This window comes from Leptinotarsa decemlineata, unplaced genomic scaffold, assembly GCF_025532065.1.
Source record: "Leptinotarsa decemlineata unplaced genomic scaffold, Ldec_3_MD MMD2_tig00003308_RagTag_RagTag, whole genome shotgun sequence".
Classification (NCBI taxonomy): Eukaryota; Metazoa; Arthropoda; class Insecta; order Coleoptera; family Chrysomelidae; genus Leptinotarsa; species Leptinotarsa decemlineata.
In genome coordinates, this window is record NW_027412586.1 from 308,255 (window position 1) to 327,485 (window position 19,231).

At 32.6% G+C, this 19,231-nt stretch overlaps 1 protein-coding gene and 1 long non-coding RNA gene across 5 annotated transcripts; one reads left to right on the forward strand and one right to left on the reverse strand.

Annotated features, from left to right (window-relative positions):
• Positions 1 to 444: 444 nt before the first annotated feature.
• Positions 445 to 14,571, reverse strand: LOC111514680 (facilitated trehalose transporter Tret1-like). Of its 4 annotated transcripts, none has more exons than XM_023170929.2 (2): positions 14,342 to 14,571; positions 445 to 6,545 (listed from the first exon to the last, which is right to left on the reverse strand). In XM_023170929.2, the coding sequence occupies exons 1-2, from the start codon at positions 14,427 to 14,429 to the stop codon at positions 5,203 to 5,205; spliced, it is 1,431 nt and encodes a 476-aa protein (XP_023026697.2). In that variant the 5' UTR covers positions 14,430 to 14,571; the 3' UTR covers positions 445 to 5,202. The 4 variants fall into 4 exon arrangements, with proteins under 4 accessions (XP_023026697.2, XP_023026698.1, XP_074033920.1 ...); XM_023170930.2 differs by lacking the exon at positions 14,342 to 14,571 and adding an exon at positions 14,093 to 14,224; XM_074177819.1 differs by lacking the exon at positions 14,342 to 14,571 and adding an exon at positions 13,739 to 13,842.
• LOC141483314 (uncharacterized) lies at positions 6,541 to 11,561 on the forward strand. The gene is made up of 2 exons (XR_012466007.1): positions 6,541 to 10,298; positions 11,139 to 11,561. It is a non-coding gene; the product is annotated as an uncharacterized lncRNA (long non-coding RNA).
• Positions 14,572 to 19,231: the final 4,660 nt, after the last annotated feature.

Genomic DNA, 19,231 nt, shown 5'->3' on the forward strand with positions numbered 1-19,231 from the left:
TTTATGAATAAATGCAGACAAGATCCAAACTTTTATAGAAATATTATATGGATCTATGAGGCTAGTTTTTCAAACTGTGGGATGTATATTGGAGTGGACATAGTCTACTCCAGTCCATACCAACAATCCGCAAAGACGATTTAGTATTAATGTTTGGTGTGGTCTATTTTTCTACCATGATTCTTTGAACAAACCCCGTTACATTAATCTATTAACAAGAGTGTTGGAAGAGTTTTTTGACTCGTCAGATGATCTATTTTCAGCAAAATGGACCACCAGCACATAATTTCAATGGCCTAAAAAGAATGTTGCGAGACTGTTTCGGAAACAGATGGTTTGCTACAAATGGTCCTGTTAAGTGGCCTCCTCGTTCACCAGACGTGACAACTAGATTTTTATTTTTGGGGATTTCTGAAAAATAAGGTGTACAAAATAAAACAATAATCTAGATGAACTAACAAATTATATTGAAACTATAATAAATAGAATTGATGGACGAATTGTGTTGATAACAACACATAGTGTCGAGAGAAGGGCCCAAACATGTGTTCAACAAGAAAGCGGTGTTTGTGAATATTATTTACTCGATATTTGATAGCTCTTTATTCGCCAATACCAAGAAATGTTTTGTTCTAGAGAAATAAATAAATATTTCCACATAAGTCGCTCATTTTCAACCTCAAGAAGAAAGAAATCGGGTGTAACAGTTAGAGGCAGAAAGATTGTGAATTTTTTTTTCTATACATACTGAGAAATAAAAAATCGCTTCAAATACCAAACATCAATATTTTTGGGGATCAAACCAAAATGCAAAGAGACTATTATTTATCAGTGAAGAAAAAACTAGCAGACATAATTAACCAAGGTGATAATGATAAAACTATCAAATACATCAATAACATTCCTACCATTGTCAATAAACAACCAAGTCAGCAGTCAAATGGAAAAAACTAGAAATTAAACATCCTACTATACCGTACAATACAGACATTATATACACCAATATTCAGAGTTTACCAGCGAATTATGACCAATTAGTTCACGATATAGTTCGTTGTCGTCCTTCAATTATATTGCTCAGTGAGGCTCGAACTACCAAAGATATTGAAGATTTTGAGATCAACATTGAAGATTATCAAATTGTGAGATGTGACTCTGCAAACCGCCACTCAGGGGGAGTGGTAATTTATGTGCGTAATGACATCAATTTCAAGTTAATCAAGAATATTATTATAGATGTGACTTATTGGTGTCTAGTTATAAAAGTTCAGATTCATAACGAGGTTGTATTAGTAGGCTGCTTATATCGCTCACCTAGTTCCACGTTTGATTCATTTTTTGATCATTTTGAGAGCTGGGCAGAAAATATCTTCAATGAAAAAGGTAAATGTGTATTAATAGGTGATTTCAATTTGAATCTTTTAAAACTTAATGACAGATCGGTGCAGAAATTCAGAAATTTTATTTCAAACTTAGGTGTTGAGCAATTAGTTAACGAACCAACACGAGTGACTAATACTAGTAGTACATTGATTGATTTCGTTTTGAGTTCTTCACCTGTTAATTTGTGTTTAGTACATGAAATTCCCAGAATCACTGATCATAACATTGTTACGGTCTCAATTAAATCCACTCAACCATCATACTGTCCAGTCACCAAATTCCATAGAAACTTCAGCCAAAAAAACCTTGAAATGCTTAATGAAAGATTGGTGAATTCTACCTGGAATATGAACTTGAGTGATATTGACGAAGTTTATTTTAATTTAATCGATAATATCAAAACACACGTCAATGTCATATCTCCCTTGAAATCTTTCAGCCCTCATAAAAACCAATTGCCCTGGTATGATGGCGAGGTTCATGATTTAACAAGAAAAAGGGATAGGGCATATAGAAATTTTAAAAATAGCTTAAACGTTCATGATAATGAGTATAATTGGTTAGTATATAAAAGCTATAGAAATGAAGTAGTTAACTTATTGAAATTTAAAAAATCTGAATATTATAAACGAAATATTGATGAGTGTTCATCTGACTCTAAAAAAATGTGGCAAACTCTCAAATCCTTGATCAAACCCAACAATAGTCCCATTCCAGACGAAATAATATTTGATGCGCAAAAAGCAGTCACAAATCGAGATAAGGCCGAATTGTTCAATATTTTTTTCATTGGAAGTATACAAGACATCAGGTTAACTATTCCTAATTCCCAACCCTGGTCATGTATAGATCTCAAAGTAATTGAATGCAAACTATCTAAATTCAAAATGCTAACTATGAAAGAATTAAGAACAATCATATCTAGTTTAGATAACAAATGCAATGCTGATATTATCAACAATAAAGTTCTTAAGAGTATTTTTGAAGTTGTAGGTCATGTTATATTGAATTTTGTAAATACATCTTTGAAAAATGGTCAATTTCCTGAAAAGCTCAAATTAAGTACTATAGTTCCAGTACCTAAGGTTACAAATACTAATGAAGTCTGCAATTTCCGCCCAATAAACACTTTACCACCACTTGAAAAAGTATTAGAACTAGCTGTATATAACCAATTCAGTACATATATTGAAAATAACAATTTATTAATGGAATATCAATCAGGATTCAGATCAAAGCATTCATGTGAATCTGCCCTCCAACTTACTCTGTCCAAGTGGAAACTATTAATTGACGAAAATAAATTTATAGTGGCAGTATTTTTAGACTTCAAAAGAGCTTTTGAAACAATCGACATTTCAATCCTTCTCTCTAAATTAGAATACTATGGTATTTCTGGCAATGTATTACAATGGTTTAAAAGTTACTTAGTCAATAGATCCCAATGTACGAAAGTCAACAATGTATTTTCGAGTGAAATAAATATTAATACTGGAGTACCGCAAGGTAGTGTATTAGGTCCCCTACTCTTCATACTATACCTAAATGATATTAACTATATTCCAGACTGTGAATTCATAAATTTGTTTGCAGACGATACACTACTCGCAGCAAGTGATGTTAATTTAGATAATGCTATTCGCAAACTAAATATGAGCTTACTTAATATTACAGTCTTTCTGAACAGAAATAAACTTAAATTAAATGTTAACAAAACGAAAGCCATGATATTAACAACTCCATTTAAATATAATTCAATTGATAAGAATACAATCAATATTAATATATATGGTGAATCTATTGATATTGTTGAAGAATATAAATATCTGGGTTTCATAGTTGATAACAATTTGAATCTGAAAAAACACTTTCAATACATCTACAACAAAATTTCTAAAAAAATGTTTTTCTTTACAAGGATAAGTCGTCAACTAACATTTCAATCCAACCTAACAGTTTACCGATCAATAATTCAACCGCATTTTGATTACTGTGCCAGTTTACTTTTTCTGCTTGACGGAAACTGCATATCAATGCTACAAAAACTACAAAACAGAGGTATGCGAATACTGTTAAAAGGCAACAAATATACTCCTATTGCAACAATGATTGACGCGTTGAACTGGTTGACAATAAAAGACAGATTATACTATTTTTCAATGATTTTCATCTTTAAAATACTTACTGGTCAAATAGCACCTTACTTCAATGAATTTATCAGTTTCAACCATCAAATTCATAACTATCCTACAAGAGGTAGCAGTGACCTGTGGGTTTCAAGAACTAGTCTCTCAAGAACAATGAACTCGTTATTTCATAAGGGATTATTGAATTATAATAAACTTCCTATCAACATTAAAAAAAGCAATTCACTCCAACAATTTAAACACTCCCTTATGGAATATATACGATCACAGAATTATTAGATTAAGATCTGCATCTATTGTTTTCTTTTCATTGTCCATTTTCCCACTAGTACATTTTCTTATTTTCGCATGTTATATCTAATACTATATCTAACATCTAATAATATTATATATTTCGTCTAAATTTTATTTAATATTCACAATCATATTACCATTTGTATATTAGGATGTCTATTTTGAATGAAGATTATTATTATTATTATTATTATTATTATTATTTTCTGTTCAAGCTTTTGAGACATTGTCTCTTCATGAGGAATTCTATAATAATTATTGAATAAACAACGTGTTCATACTTACGAAAGTGAGGTTGAAATGAAGTTTGCAAAAAAGTATTACAGAGGATCCTCATATTTGTATGAGGTCTCTCTTTGTCACCTTTCTGCAAACTTCGAGTTTCACAATCTTTCTGACTGCTACAGTTACTGTGAATAATTTCAGTTTTCATCTTTATTATTTCTGGCCCTCGTCACTTTTTTGAGGCCCTGTCCTCGCTTTGATATTTGTGCATAAATATATATAGTGCATACGAAAACTTTCGAACATGACATCTGGTGATGTCAATGTTTGACAAGAATATGCCTTAATAATTTTGAACCCGGTATGTTACGGATATGCAATTTCGGATACGGTTGTAAGTTAAACGAAAGAAAACAAATAGATAATGACTTATTTGACTCAATTTATAGGTGATCATTTGGTACCAAATAAAAATTCAACATCTATTTTGGAGTTTGGAAAAGTGTTTATGAAATTGAATAATTGAAGGACTGTGATTCAAAATATCATGAACAAACTATAAGGTCTATTAAAATAAGATATAAGGAACACTTAGCACACCTAAAATATGGAAGACCAGAAAAATCAACAGTCGCTAACATATTTTGTAACAAAACCATTCCATAGGCTTTATTAGTTCATCAAGATCAGTTGGACTAGTTGACAACAACAGATGTAGATGTCTATGAGAGTGTAGAAATGAGTAAACAACAGTATTATGAATAACGATGGTAGACCAATATCTAGTGGTATACTATATAGCTTGTTGAAATATTTCAGTTATCAGATTTATCTATTATGTAAGGCAACTTGCAAAATAAATATAAGACAATTGAGATGCAGGTACCTAGCAGAGGTATCTATGGTTTAAATAAGGATAACATTGTATGTATATCTAGTTGAATTTTCGTCTTGAAGATGATCACTTGGTGAACGAAACACGTGTCGAGGTGTTAATATAATGGTTTCATGTTAGGATAAAACTCCAGTAATACTCTTTAGATTTTTTCAAGTCGTAAAACTGAAATTGAAAAACAGATATATAGTCTAAGTGCAAGTGTCAAAATCTTCAATACAATGATGTTCCTCTGAACGATAGCCATAACTTATTTAATCAAACAACTCGGTTTACAACATTGAAACTCTTATTTTTGAGAGCTTGTTGAATTTCCTCAAGAGTTTTACCTTTCGTTTCTGGTATTAAAAAATGTGAGAGCACTGTTGAAATGGCATTGCAGCATCCAAGGAATAAAAACGGCGCATAGAGTCCAATAGAAAAATATAAGAAATGAAAAATATAGTAAGTGACGCATGAAAGCATCCCAAAAATTATTGACATTATCGTCATTGCTTTAGATTTGACACTGGTAGAAAACAGTTCACCAAGCATCAATGTAGGAATGACTGCCACCCCAAAAGATGCAAATATCATGTAAGATATCATTCCTGTAATTGGTACCCATTTAAAGGAAGTACCAACTGTGTCAGGATAGTATCTATCAACATAGAAATATGCCGAAACCAAAAGGAGGATTACAGAGCAAGGACCAATTGAACATATATAAGCACTCTTTCTCTCCAGTCTATCCACGACAAATATAACAACAAAAATATTCAAGACAAAACTCAGACCTGTATATATCATTGATGATAATTCCGGACTTACATTGCCACCAGATTTCTCAAAAATGAATTGAATGTAAACAATAAAGAGTGTCAATCCTCCAAATACTTGGGAAGTTCTCAAGAATATTGCTGCTGAAAGTGCTTTTCTATTACTTTCAATTTTAATGAAATCTATCCATTCTGCAGATTCCGACATTTGTCTTGTTACATCATTCTGCAGCAACATAAAATCATGATCTATGTTTACCTTCCGTTTGAAGAATCGTAAAGAAGTTTTAGCATAATCAGGTTTTTCTTTCATTATATAAAAGTAAGGCGATTCGGGCATGAAAGAAAAAAGTATGCTAAATAAAATAGGGATTGAAATACATATGTAAGATGTTTCTTCAACATTGAAATAACTGCCGAGTATAGCCATTACAAATTCTCCTAGATATATTGCCGAAGAAAACAGATTTCCCCAAGTTCCTCGCACTTCAGGACAAGACACTTCCCCTATATACATAGGTAAAGCAGCAAAAGCTATTCCACTTGCCATTCCCGAGCAAATCTTAGAACCATAAAAAGTATATATGTCTGTAGCAACTGCTGCCAAAATCCAACTCATTGTGTGTGGCAGTGTTATCAGCATCAGCGTTCTCTTCCTCCCAATAATGTCGCATAATTTTGAAGAAAAGGGGGAAGTTAGGATCATTGCAATAGGCTGAATAATTGTGAGGTATGATGCTTCTTCTTCTGATATATCGTAATGTTCCTTGTCTTTGGTTATTTTTGGAATGAATGGTGAAGTCCAAGCTAGTTGAAGCCCATTGGTCAACGGTGCAAGACATGCTGAAATAAATTATAACATTAACGATAATTACATTATTTATGCCTAGGATTGCAAATTGAATGTAACCAACTAGGTAGATAATATTTTAGTCTAATTGGAAAAAATCTCTCAAACAGAAAAAGTTTCTGAATTGTATTGCTTCATTTGGTTTACCTTCCATTCACATCAAAAGGGATTTTTATACACTTTACAGATATTGAATGCAAAAAAGATTGCAACATGAATGTAGTAGTAGGTCTGCAAACAAATATTTTCCTGAAAGTGGGTTTATCGTGTATTTTGTTTGAAACATGGTATTTGTCATATAGATAATACCTACTATTCATGATAATAATTACAAATGTTCACAATATAGACTTTATCTCCAATACACGGTTCACTATATAGTAACATCCTCAGTTGGACTGATCAAACAGTGAACAGTGAAGTTATCTATAATTTCAATAATTGAATTATTCATATATCAAAAACCAACTACAGGGTAAAACAAGGTACACCGGGTAAAACTCAAAGAATATACAGAGTAACAGTAGAATCATCACAATCTTCTCCACCAATGTCGAATATTTATGAACAATTTCATAATCGCGGAATCTAACTGGCAATTGTTTCATTCTCCATGGTCTCAATTTTGTGGTTTTATTGAGAAATTACGTTATCACAGATACTTGGTCCGTTTGTACATTTGCATTTGGTTGATCTTAATTGATTCTTTTTAAGTTCTTACTGAATGGAGAATAATGAAGTGAAGGAGTTCACCAAGCTTGTTTCAGCTTTTTCATTTTACCAAAAATCTTTATTATTGTTAAATATTTTGACCTGGGCCGTCTCTCACACTTGAACACAGCATGTTGAAGAAGTAGCTAATTAAGAACATAGAGGCTCATCATATTCAAAATCTTTTTTTATTAACTATCAGAGGTGTGAAAAAGTGTTAACATTTTTTTTGTGAATCTTTTTGAGATGGATGTGACTTAACAATTTTCGATAATTCCAGTTGTTTTGAAAATATTTCCATAAAGAGATATGTGTTTATCAAACTAGTAAGTCGATATTTATTTTTGTTTCTAACGAAATGGAAAAAACCTCAGAATCACGGCAGACTGATGGACCGACAGACAGACCATTGAATATAAATACTGCACAAATCGAGTAAGCATACTTGGAGACTGGCTGTGAATCAAATTATCTGAAAGAACAATTCGTTCAGGTCAGTCTCGATTTACCTACACTCTAGCTAGCTTAATGGACTGCCAAGAAAACAACTACTCCCCTGGGTACTACCACGAAGGACATTGGATTATATCCGACAGATGTCAGTGCCAGGATTCTTCACTGAAATTATTCCTGCATATGCTGTTGGCGATACAACTGCCGGATTCAATTTTCTATTATTAGAACACACTTGCAGCCGGTTTCAGGCTGTCTATCATCAACATAAAGTCGATTATGTCCGATTATTGAAAATCGAATTTATTTAGAGTAACATTTCTTGAACTAGGCTGAAGCGAAAGACAAACAACATGTTTGTCATCGCCCCATTTGCCTATGAACTAGTAATATTTTCCAATTCCACGTATAAGGAAGAAAATTTCACAAATTATGCAGTCCTACTTGCAGTTAGATACATCGTTCACAGGCAAATGGGGCGATGACAAACAGGTTGTTTGTTGTTCGCTTCAGCTTAGTTCGAGAAAGGATACTCTAAAGGAATTCGATTTTCAATTATCGGAAATCGACTTTATGTTGATGATAGACACTACCGGCACTGACGAGTGGCCAAACAGCCCGAAACCGGTCTGCAAGTGTGTTCCAATAATTGAAAATAGATTGTGCCAGTTGTATGGCCAACAGCAAATGCAGGAATAACTTCATGACATTTGTCGGATATAATACAACGCCCTTCGTGGTATTAGCCAAAGGAGTAGTTGTTTTCTGATAGGTGTCAGTCCATTAACGTACATTGTAGGTAAATCGTGACTGACCTGAACAAATTGTTCTTTTAGATAATTTGATATAAATACTGGACTTTTTCAGAACTTGAAGAAGGATCATATGTAATGGCTATTAACTGGAACGAAAGGTAGAACTGGATCATTTATAGTAAGATGTCCAAGGCCAATAAATTTCTGGAAAACTCCATAAGTTCAACAGAAGGTCCGAAATTCTTCACACTGGAATATTGATATATTGTTGTGGATAAATATATTCTTCAATTGTAGTTGAACTGGATAATCTTTCTTTGATTATTTGAACTTCTGCATCCATATATTATAGGAAATATCTATATAATCATTGTGGATTCTTCAATTTTATTTGGAGGATAAAAGAGAAGCCCTACAGGAAAATCCTTAAGGCGCTGTAAGAACGGTACCTGTGCGAAAGGAGCGATTCACATTGAATTTGAATCGCTGGAGATTAAATCCATTTGGAAAAACGTTCTCAGGAAGTTTATTCCACATGAATGCAGTTCTCCAAATGAAAGAGTTCTTAAACAATGAAGTTCTAGGTGCACTGAGTTGAATTTGGCTTCGATTTCTAAAAAGACTAATTCACAATCTGAGAACTATAACTGTTTGTATGAGTTGTTGAAAGGGACAGAACAAAGTTGAGAAGTTCGAAAAATAAATGGGTGTATTGAGGGACAAAACATCAAATGCCATCGGTATATTCAAACTTAGACGTTGGTCGAGCCATTGTATTTTAAACGGTTTCATTCAGCTTGCCCATTTGTTTGTTCGTTTGGGTCAAAATCAGTAATTGAAGTATGACACCCTTCCTGTTGATACTTTCAACGTGTGATTCCAAACACGGGTTGGACGATAGGAAGTGAAAATCGATAGTACAGCCTTACAGTTCGAACCACCGATTTACACAGCGGTCGATTGAGTGAGTCGAGCAAACCACTCACGTCAACCCACCAGGATACCGTTGGAAAATTAATCAATCTAGCTAATTCCCAAGCTATAAAAAAGTTTGTAGAGCAAATTGTAGTACATACACTGATATGTAATAAATAGGTCTTGGGGCTGACCTCAAACACTGTAATAATAGCTGCACTGGAGTTCAAAGCTACAAAAATCTTCCAATTAGACGACTCAAATCGGAGGTTTTTTTATTATAATAATATATATTTGCCATTCAATTTGAAATATGTAATAATCTTTGTTAACGATAAATATAGAGTTTCCATCACAGTAGGTACATTTCATCGAACATCACTCACACATCAATCAAACAAACAAACACCTTAGTTTTAAAAATGAAGCAAATGAATAATAGAGAATGTGACCTACATATTACACAATTTCAACCATATACATCTTCCACAATCATTTACGAGTACATTGTAGTAATATGTAATTTCCACATCAATATATTGGTGTATCTGTGCTCTGGGCAAACCTGAGATCCAAGCTTTAAGCTTATTTTTCAGCCGAGGAGCTATGTAAGTATAATACTTTTGTAAAGTATTTTCCTCTGATTTTGTCACATAGGATGCATTAATTCTGTGGATAGTTTCATAATGATGTTCAATTTATTCAAGTTCATGCTCATTTTGTGTTGCCTTATAACAGTTTTGAAGAAGTAAAGTTGTTTTATGTTTAGAGTCAATGTTTCCTAATATAAGGCTTCTGTAGGGTAAGTTATTTTTTATTTTTGATTATTTTCAGAGGTAATTTTTGTATTTGTTATAGGATTTTTATATGAGAAGCACTTGCTCCTCCCCAAGCAACAGTCTCATAAGAGAGGTGAGTTTCAAACAAGATATAGTATAGTATGCACATATGAGCTACATCTAGGTAGAGTGTCATGTATTTCAGTCTATATGTAACACTACGTATTTTTTTTATCAAATAGTCAATATGTGCATTCCATTTGAGTGGACTCTTATTCCAATATTTCGATTTTGGTGAGGATTGCCGTGTCGAAAAGAATGTCACATTTAAACAATTGAAACATGTCAATACAATAAAACAAGTCACTACAATAAAAGAGGTTCACTTTCCACTGATATAAAGAAGATTCTTAGAATTTACTTAATAAAAATCGTTGTTTCAAAATTATAATTTACCGGCAAAAACCATGTGGTTGAAGACCAAAGAGAGAGAGACCTATGTCCGTTTCTTTGGTCATAGAACCATCATCAGCTTGAATTTCTTTAATTGCATTGTCGTTACTTCCTTCATTTGTAATTTCCACAGTTTTCCATAGTTTAGAGGATTCCTCTTAATTATTTTCAAATTTGTTTCGATGAAAATCTATTTTTGCTTCGTCTATTATTTTTTCACTTTTATTTATTTCTGTTGGGTTGCCTTTCATTGCTTTATAAATATTTTTTCCTTCAATGGACCTCCAATACCATCAGTATTCCACGGATTCCTTTTCATGTTTTCTTACTATATTTAATTGTGTTTGTACTTTTTTCCACGATTTTGTTGGTTTTCTGAAATAATATTCGGGTGCCAAATTAAATATCACCTGATGAGTATAAATCCAGTCAATTCTCTTCACATATATTTTCTTTCAGTTTTTTGTTATCAATAAATTTTTATATTTCCATATTTCTGATGAATTCTTCTTTGTTTCAGGTGAAATGATATATAGTGCAATAGAGAAGTGCCCAATTATATCGATTTCAAGGATGAATGAATTTTATTTGTAGTTATTTAAGGTATCATTCACAAAAAAATTATCTATACAAACACCAGAGTTGATCCTTTTTACCGAATTTATATAAGATATGAATCCATGAGCATTAAGCGTATTCAAATAGTTATTTGTGATGCCATTATTCTCCATCATGTTAATGATATCTCATTTTACAAAATGATTGCTAATACGAGTATTGTTATCTTTACGAAATTCTAGAAATTCTGATCAATTTTCAACGAAATCATTAGTTGATGTGAATAGTGATCTGTAAACAGATATTAAATGTATATTTTTATTGTGTAGTTTAACATTCGGCTGTATAATTTTGATTCCAATTTTGAAATATATTTTTTTTTAAATATAATAACTCCATCATTTTGGTTCACGTTACCATGATTATACACATTCATATTATATGGGTTCATATCTCTAATTTACCAAGTGTTGGATAGAATTATAAATATGTTTATTTTCATTTGGTCAAGATTCTTATTCACACTCATTATGTTATTGTGAAGTATTTTGATATCTACCATGCTATTATCCAGTTTCATTAGTTGTGAATCATTTTTTTATCGACCTTTTTTTGGGTAATGGTTACCTTCCACAATCTGAAAAAATATAAAAATTATAATGGAGAACTTTATACAAGTGTAGAAGGGCAAACTTTTTAGTTTACCCCGATAAGTTACTGCGTAAAAATCAAAGTATTTTTCACAAAGAAAAATCTTCTATTTATCAGTAACTTGTCGTATTTCACAATTTTGCCTATCAAAAAAATATTAAGAAATTATACTTATCTTTTACGTTTCGGAGGCCAAAATCTGCCTCCGTCTTCAGAAATGGATAAAAATTCGAATAAATATGCAGTTATTCCTTTTTTGAGAGCTTATTTCTTTACTTCTTCGACAGATGTCAAAGAAGTTTTGAAATAAGTGAACTTACATATAATATCCATTTCTGAAGACGGAGGCAGATTTTGGCCTCCGAAACGTAAAAGATAAGTATAATTTCTTAATATTTTTTTTTGATAGGCAAAATTGTGAAATACGACAAGTTACTGATAAATAGAAGATTTTTCTTTGTGAAAAATACTTTGATTTTTACGCAGTAACTTATCGGGGTAAACTAAAAAGTTTGCCCTTCTACACTTGTATAAAGTTCTCCATTATAATTTTTATATTTTTTCAGATTGTGGAAGGTAACCATTACCCAAAAAAAGGTCGATAAAAAACTGATTTTTTCCTCCACAAAAAATGACTTTCGTTGAATATTGTGAATCATCTTCAATTATTTTCGCTTCAACTGTTTCAATATGGAACTCTCTGATATATTCAATTATATTCTCAGTAATATTCACCGGTTTGTGGAGATCAAATCGTGAGGTGTAGTTTTTGAAATTTACCGGAGAGTCATCATGAAACATGTTAGTAAACTTTAGGAGACAAGAAAACTAAGCTCATCAGTTCAGAAAATAGGACTTTTTGGAAAAATGTTTTTATAATGGTGGAAAACAGGACACAAAGAAGGGAAGGAAATACACCGGAAGATAACTAACATCGGACGTTGAGCTACCATAGCGAAGGAATTGACCAAGTTCTTAGAAGGAACAAAAAATCCACCTCACCAGAAAAACGTTGCAGGCTACTGGCTCCGGAGAGCTAGGCTACGAGATACATATAATTCATAACTGGAAAAGTTTGTTCGTATGTAAGGGTTCAACAGCTATCTAAAATTTACATGTTAGTAGCCAAAATTATGGAAAAGTACATCGTCGTTTTCGATATCGTAGAACAGGATGACTACATTTCGAAAATGCATGCCGAGGAACGACAATGAAGCATTTTGTTTTTATTCATTTGATGCTGAGAGTTGTTCGAAATTCGAAAATCAGAATATTGCTCCAAATACTCCTTGAACGTTATAATGACGAGACTATAAAAAGAGGCTAACAGCACCTATTTCTGGTGAAAATAATAGCGACTGGGTAAAGTAAATGAATTCACAAGACGTCTACGGAATACCAGCGACTAGATTAAGAACCAGTTGAACAAGAAACCTACAGAGCAAAAGCAAACTACTGGTAGTTCACTTAGAAAGCGGAATAATCCTTACAAATGGTTCCACACATACGAAATACCCGAGACAGAGCTCTTGCAGAAGGTGGCAATGTTGAACTGTTGATGCGCCGCCATTGAACGCGACGATTCGACAGCGAATTGTGATTTCATCATCATTTTGGAACTCTCGGACTGATCAGAATCGAGTTGAAGCTATCGCGATTATGCGTTCGAATCATTTAAATGTGGTGTGTCTTCGCCAGCATCAAGCTGCAGAACAATCAGATCAACTCGAGGATTAGTTCAAAATGTAATGAAGTTCGAGAGCAAGAAAACCGTCAATTGAACAAGTGATTATGTTCAATGATTGCAATATATAACTGAATTATAGTTTACCGTTGTGTGAAATAAGGTATCAAATTTGAATAAGCATATAACTTATTCATCATTAAGAACTCACGCATAGACGTACCTACCATTGGTGTCAGTGATAGTTTACAACGAGTTGCAAAATTATAGACATAATATGTATACTAATATCACAGCGAACCTAGAAGAGTATTTGTGTGCTGCAGACGCGATGAATTATTCTGAAAAGGAAGAACGGTTCGCGTATCTTCGATTTTTGTATATATTACTGACCGCTTCGGTGTTCAGCCAGATTCAGTTCAGTAAAAGTCATGTTGGCATCAGGAAGCGATAGTGACCAAAATAATTGAAATATTTTTTAAGTGAAATTGGCAATCAAATAAAGTTTTAATTCAAGGTTTACCACTCACTGAAGAACAGGCATAATAGTATCTAATAAAGTTGATTAAGCAAATGTTTACCTCTCCAACAATATCACCTTATATTACAGAACAGAGGTGTTCTGACACCAAAAATAAATTCCTGTCTGTCAATTATTTCAGTTCATAACGTATTCCTAGACTATTCTCAGGGTCATCTTCATTTATTTGAAATGTTACAAAACAAGACTGTAGCTATCAAGTATCTTATCTATTGGATTAAAAAGATTCGACCTTTAGCCTTATACAGTTTATATGCATGAACCAAGATAAGTATTAAACTTGACTTACCTAGTACAATTGCAAGAATTTGAGGCCATTTCTTTTCCAAATCTTCTTCACAATGTTGACCATTCTCCACCACCTCTTCATCCGTCATTTTGATTGATAATTAAATTAACTGACGGATGCTATTTTACAAAAGAGGGAGCGATTCAAAAGTTTTAACTCGTTAATTTGTTAATTAATTTTATCATAAATAATTTCAGATGTTTCAACATTTTTTGTCTCTGTTAAATAAATATTATGTATTATTATTCCTGTCAAGATATATGTCTCACCAACAGGATCGGGGTGAGCACATTGATTTAAAAAAATGTATGAATGTAACAATTTATGAAGAATTGAAATTTTCGTAGTGACTTTCATTTGAAGTATCCGCTTTGAAGACAAGATTCTACTGACTTGGAAGCTTCATATGGGAAGCTGTCAAGTTCAAACTTGTACACAATATTCTGTTGGCAGTGTTCATGAAACGCCTATTGAAAGGATTGAATTTTCTAGAGGGTAATACTTTCTCCAGGGTCCTGGAACTTCTTTTTTTACATCACAGGCTACTTTCCAAAAAAGAAACAGATTGCTTATTCTGTGTTCAAACATTCTTGTGTCTTCCCTTTGATATTTTAACCATTCAAGATAATTTTGATAAAATTACTCAAATGTTTATGAAATGAAAAAAGCCATTTATATCTTTATATGAAATATTACAATGATAATTCATTGCAAATCTCACTATTTTCTTTAAAAACTACACTATGGTCCGTCCATATTTGGAATAATGAGATGACAAGGAATCCCACACAGACTCTCTGAAATGGCTCAATGTGGGCAATAGATCTGCGAAAGTTACATTCAGCATGTTTGTTCTATAAATTATCATTCACAAATCCCCAGGGGGTGTCTACATAAACTAATAACAAACCCACAGTTTGGACGTTAAGTGATACTTTTCTGATTGATTCGGCCGTTACTTGATGAAGATCCATAATAATTTCAAAAACTACACCTCACGATTTGATCTCCACAAACTTTATTTGAAAAATATCACATGTTTTGCTAGCACAGTAGCTTCCTCAAGTGATTTGAATACTTCAAGTTGTTCTTACATTAATATTTATATACTACAGCATATTTGGGTCCAGATTGGTGTTCTTAAAATTCATCCACAGAGTGGCCAGTTTCTTCAGTTATATATTTAATGTTATGAATTATTTTATTAAAATAACTCACTTTTGCAGCTGTAGCCATTGTAGAATTTGTGGAAGGCCGTATCACTGAAGAATGTTCTAAGGTAATGCATATTTCTTAGATTTGAAGTACATATTTCGAATCTTTTTCATTCAAGTACTTGATGCTTGGCAGTGTACAGTTTTTTAAAGTATTAATCTCTTTCCAAGCCACCTCTGTAATTGAAATTGAATAAATATTTACAGAAATAATATTTATTTTATCAGTAAACTCCAAAACACGCATTTATCAACCTTAGAATAAAGACCATATTTTCATTCTTCATTCGATCCTAGTACAATGAAATGGATTAGAAACAACATCCGTGAACTCAAATTTGTAACCTGTGCAAATTCCTCATAGCGTGTGGTTCAATCTGGTTTTACCTTGTAATGAATCAATATCTTGGTCGGCTTTACACGACAATATTTTCTATAATTAGTCATGAATTTCCCTTGAGTTCATTAATTACATCATCTTGATTTTTCAGATGATTCGGTGGGTCCCTTGAAAAATTATCTTACTGTTTGCTCCAAGTAACATTACTTGTGTTCGTTATTGCGTTCGTTATTGTTTTAAGCTTATTTAAAAAATATTTTTAACTTTTTAGTTCGATGTTCTTCAGAAGCGTCTTTTTTAGTTTTTTTAAACTATATTTATTTTTCATTTTTTAGTTCCCTATGCTATTACTTTCTAAGTAATATCGAGATAATTTCGATAAAGACATTTCGCTGTCGGACTATTGGTCACGACGGCGAACGTGACTGCCCGTGGCCTGCAAACGGTGTTGCGTGAATGGTCGCTTCGCTCCCCGCTTCGTCGTTCGCACCGCCGATCCCCGTGGCCAAGCCGTAAAAGATTCTTCGAACTTAAAAATGAGGCTTCCTCCAGTATTGAAGTACAAATTTGGCGTACACAGTATGAATTGAAAAACAATGGCACAGAAACAGAAATCACTGCCACCAATCTGAAAACCATCAGTGAGTCTTCACGAAATGAAACAACTGGAAATAATTCCAATCTAGATTCAACTGTTTCTTCCCAAATTTATTTCTCTGGATGCAATGACAATTTGGACACAGGTGGCCGGACATTTATCGGTAAACATACAGTATCACACATAAAGTTCGCGACATATGGAAGTTATCAGTAATAATGAAAATTTGACTCTGCAGTTAGTTTGTGATTGAAAAATGAGTAAAAAACAGCATCTTTCCTTTTGTCATGTGCTATTCTAAACGTGTCAAATTGGACACTTTTTTCGAAAATGGTCAAAAAATCTGTGTTTTTAGAAATTTCGAAAAATGCCAAAAAAAAAGTTGCTCAGTTTCCAACTTTATATTCTTGCTCCAAATTTGGACTACTACTGTCACTTCTACTTTTTTCCAATTTTTTAAATTTTTCGCTCTGTAAATTCGAAAGAAACATGATTCCAATTTAGTAATTTTGATGAATACAAGACTTCAATGTCATATCTTTCCCAGAAAATATCCGCATTGGTCTGTTTCCAGAAAAACAAACGAATGCGACTCTAGAAATTCGTCTTTGTTGTTACAAAGTTCATCTAGTTTTTTCATTTCATTGTTAAACTGATTCGGATTTTCAATGTATGGACGGTAATATGTCAATAATCGAATAGACGTATTTATCAACATTATGAAATTTGAGTAATGTTTCTTTTGAATCGATACAGCGAAAGATTCGAAAAATTAAAAAATTGGAAAACAGTCGAAGTGACAGTAGAGAGTCTAAATTTCGAGCAAAGGTATACAATTGGAAACTGAGCAACTTTTTCTGATTCTTTCAGGAATTTCGAAAAAAATGTCAAATTTGACAGGTTTAGACTGGCACATGACAAAAAAATAAGCTGTTTTTCACTCATTTGTCAAGCATAATAGTATATTATGCAACGATCATGTAATGATGGTTATTAAGACACGAGCATTAACCGGGATACGAAACAAGCCGAAGGCGAGTTTTGTATGGTAAATGCGAGTGTATTAATAACCATTATATGAGAGTTGCATACGCTATTTTTTCTAAACCCGATAAATAATGAAAAACTATAAATATTATATTTGTATTGAACACATTTACAGTAATTAACTCATTTTTTTTAAAAAAACACAAACTTAATGGTATTATCATGGATATATGAAAACTATAAAGATTCTAATTATATTTATATTGAATATAACAACTGTAAATAATCTGATCTTTTAAAAATATTGGAGTCGATGGTATTCCTTCTATATCGCTGTTTTCAGACATTTTGATAATATAGGTAGGTAATATGAAAACTGATTTTGACAAATAAAGCAATTAGTTACTTAGGTTAGAATCTAGGACAAACAAAGGAACAGGATTCTTGATTGAAAAATTATGGGTTTCTATTGGTTGATAATCTGTATCGTTATGAAAAATCTGTATCATAATGGATATCATTATGAAACGGATTATGGTCATATAAGTGTATTGTTAGAGTACGGGTGTAGAAAAACTAACTGAGAAGTCAAATTTTCATTATATCTATTGATAATAAAGCTTCTATATGTCGCGAACTTTATGTGTGACATCCAATTTTCAGTTAATATATGTCATGTTACTATTCAAGTTTTCTTAAATAATCATACAATGATTGAATTCTTTATTAATACTCACAATCATTATATTTTGTGTTTGTTGTTAACAACTAACAATCCAGATTTTAAAAATATAGCACAACTTAGTTACTATAAAGAAGAATCTACCTATGCAAGAGGTGACAAGTCTCATGGTGGTTCTCTTATATTGATGAGGGAAAGGCATCTCAATAATGAAATTGAATCTATTGAAAGCTTATCTGTAGAACGTGGAATTGAGATATGTGCCGTTCGCTACTCAACAGTCAATAGAAGAGTACATACAGGCCACCTAACGGAAACATTAATATTTTCGAGATTGTATTAACACAAGCACGTGACAAAGCGTCTTCACAGTCTGACTTTGTTATGATGTGTGAAGACTTCAATATAGATCATCAAAAACATGATATTGACACCAAGCTTCTCCTACCAATTGGATGGAAGTCCCGAGAGTGCTACTAGAATGTTTACTGATAAAAATGGTTATACAAGCTCTACCTCTATAGATTATACATGGTTACGAATCTAATTATTAATGTACCTTAGTTCAACTCAATACAGCTGAGCATCTAGGTCATGTTCCTAGTCTTGATCAACATTTCGATAAATTTCATAAAAGTTTTTTCCTAACTCCTGTAACACCTGAAGAAGTTCAGGAAATCATCTCAAAAACAACATCTAAACCTGCAGCAGGAATGGATGGCATAAATGGTAAGGTCCTGAAGGCTGCTAGTAAACTTATTGCCCAGCCATTAGGTGAACTAATAAATGATTCATTCACGTCTGGAATATTTCCTACCATCAAAGAGTCTAAATGCATTCCAGTTTATAAGAACAAAGGTTCTATAAACGAAATGAAAAATTATAGATCTATCTGCATACAAAATCAAATTGCAAAAGTTTTCGAGACATCATACTCCACACGATTGACAGCTTATTTGGAGAACTTCCAACTAATGCCATCCATTCAGAACGGATTTCGAAAAAATAAATCAACTAATACTGCAATTTATGACTGTTTGGAATTCATATATAGAGCATTAAATGAAAG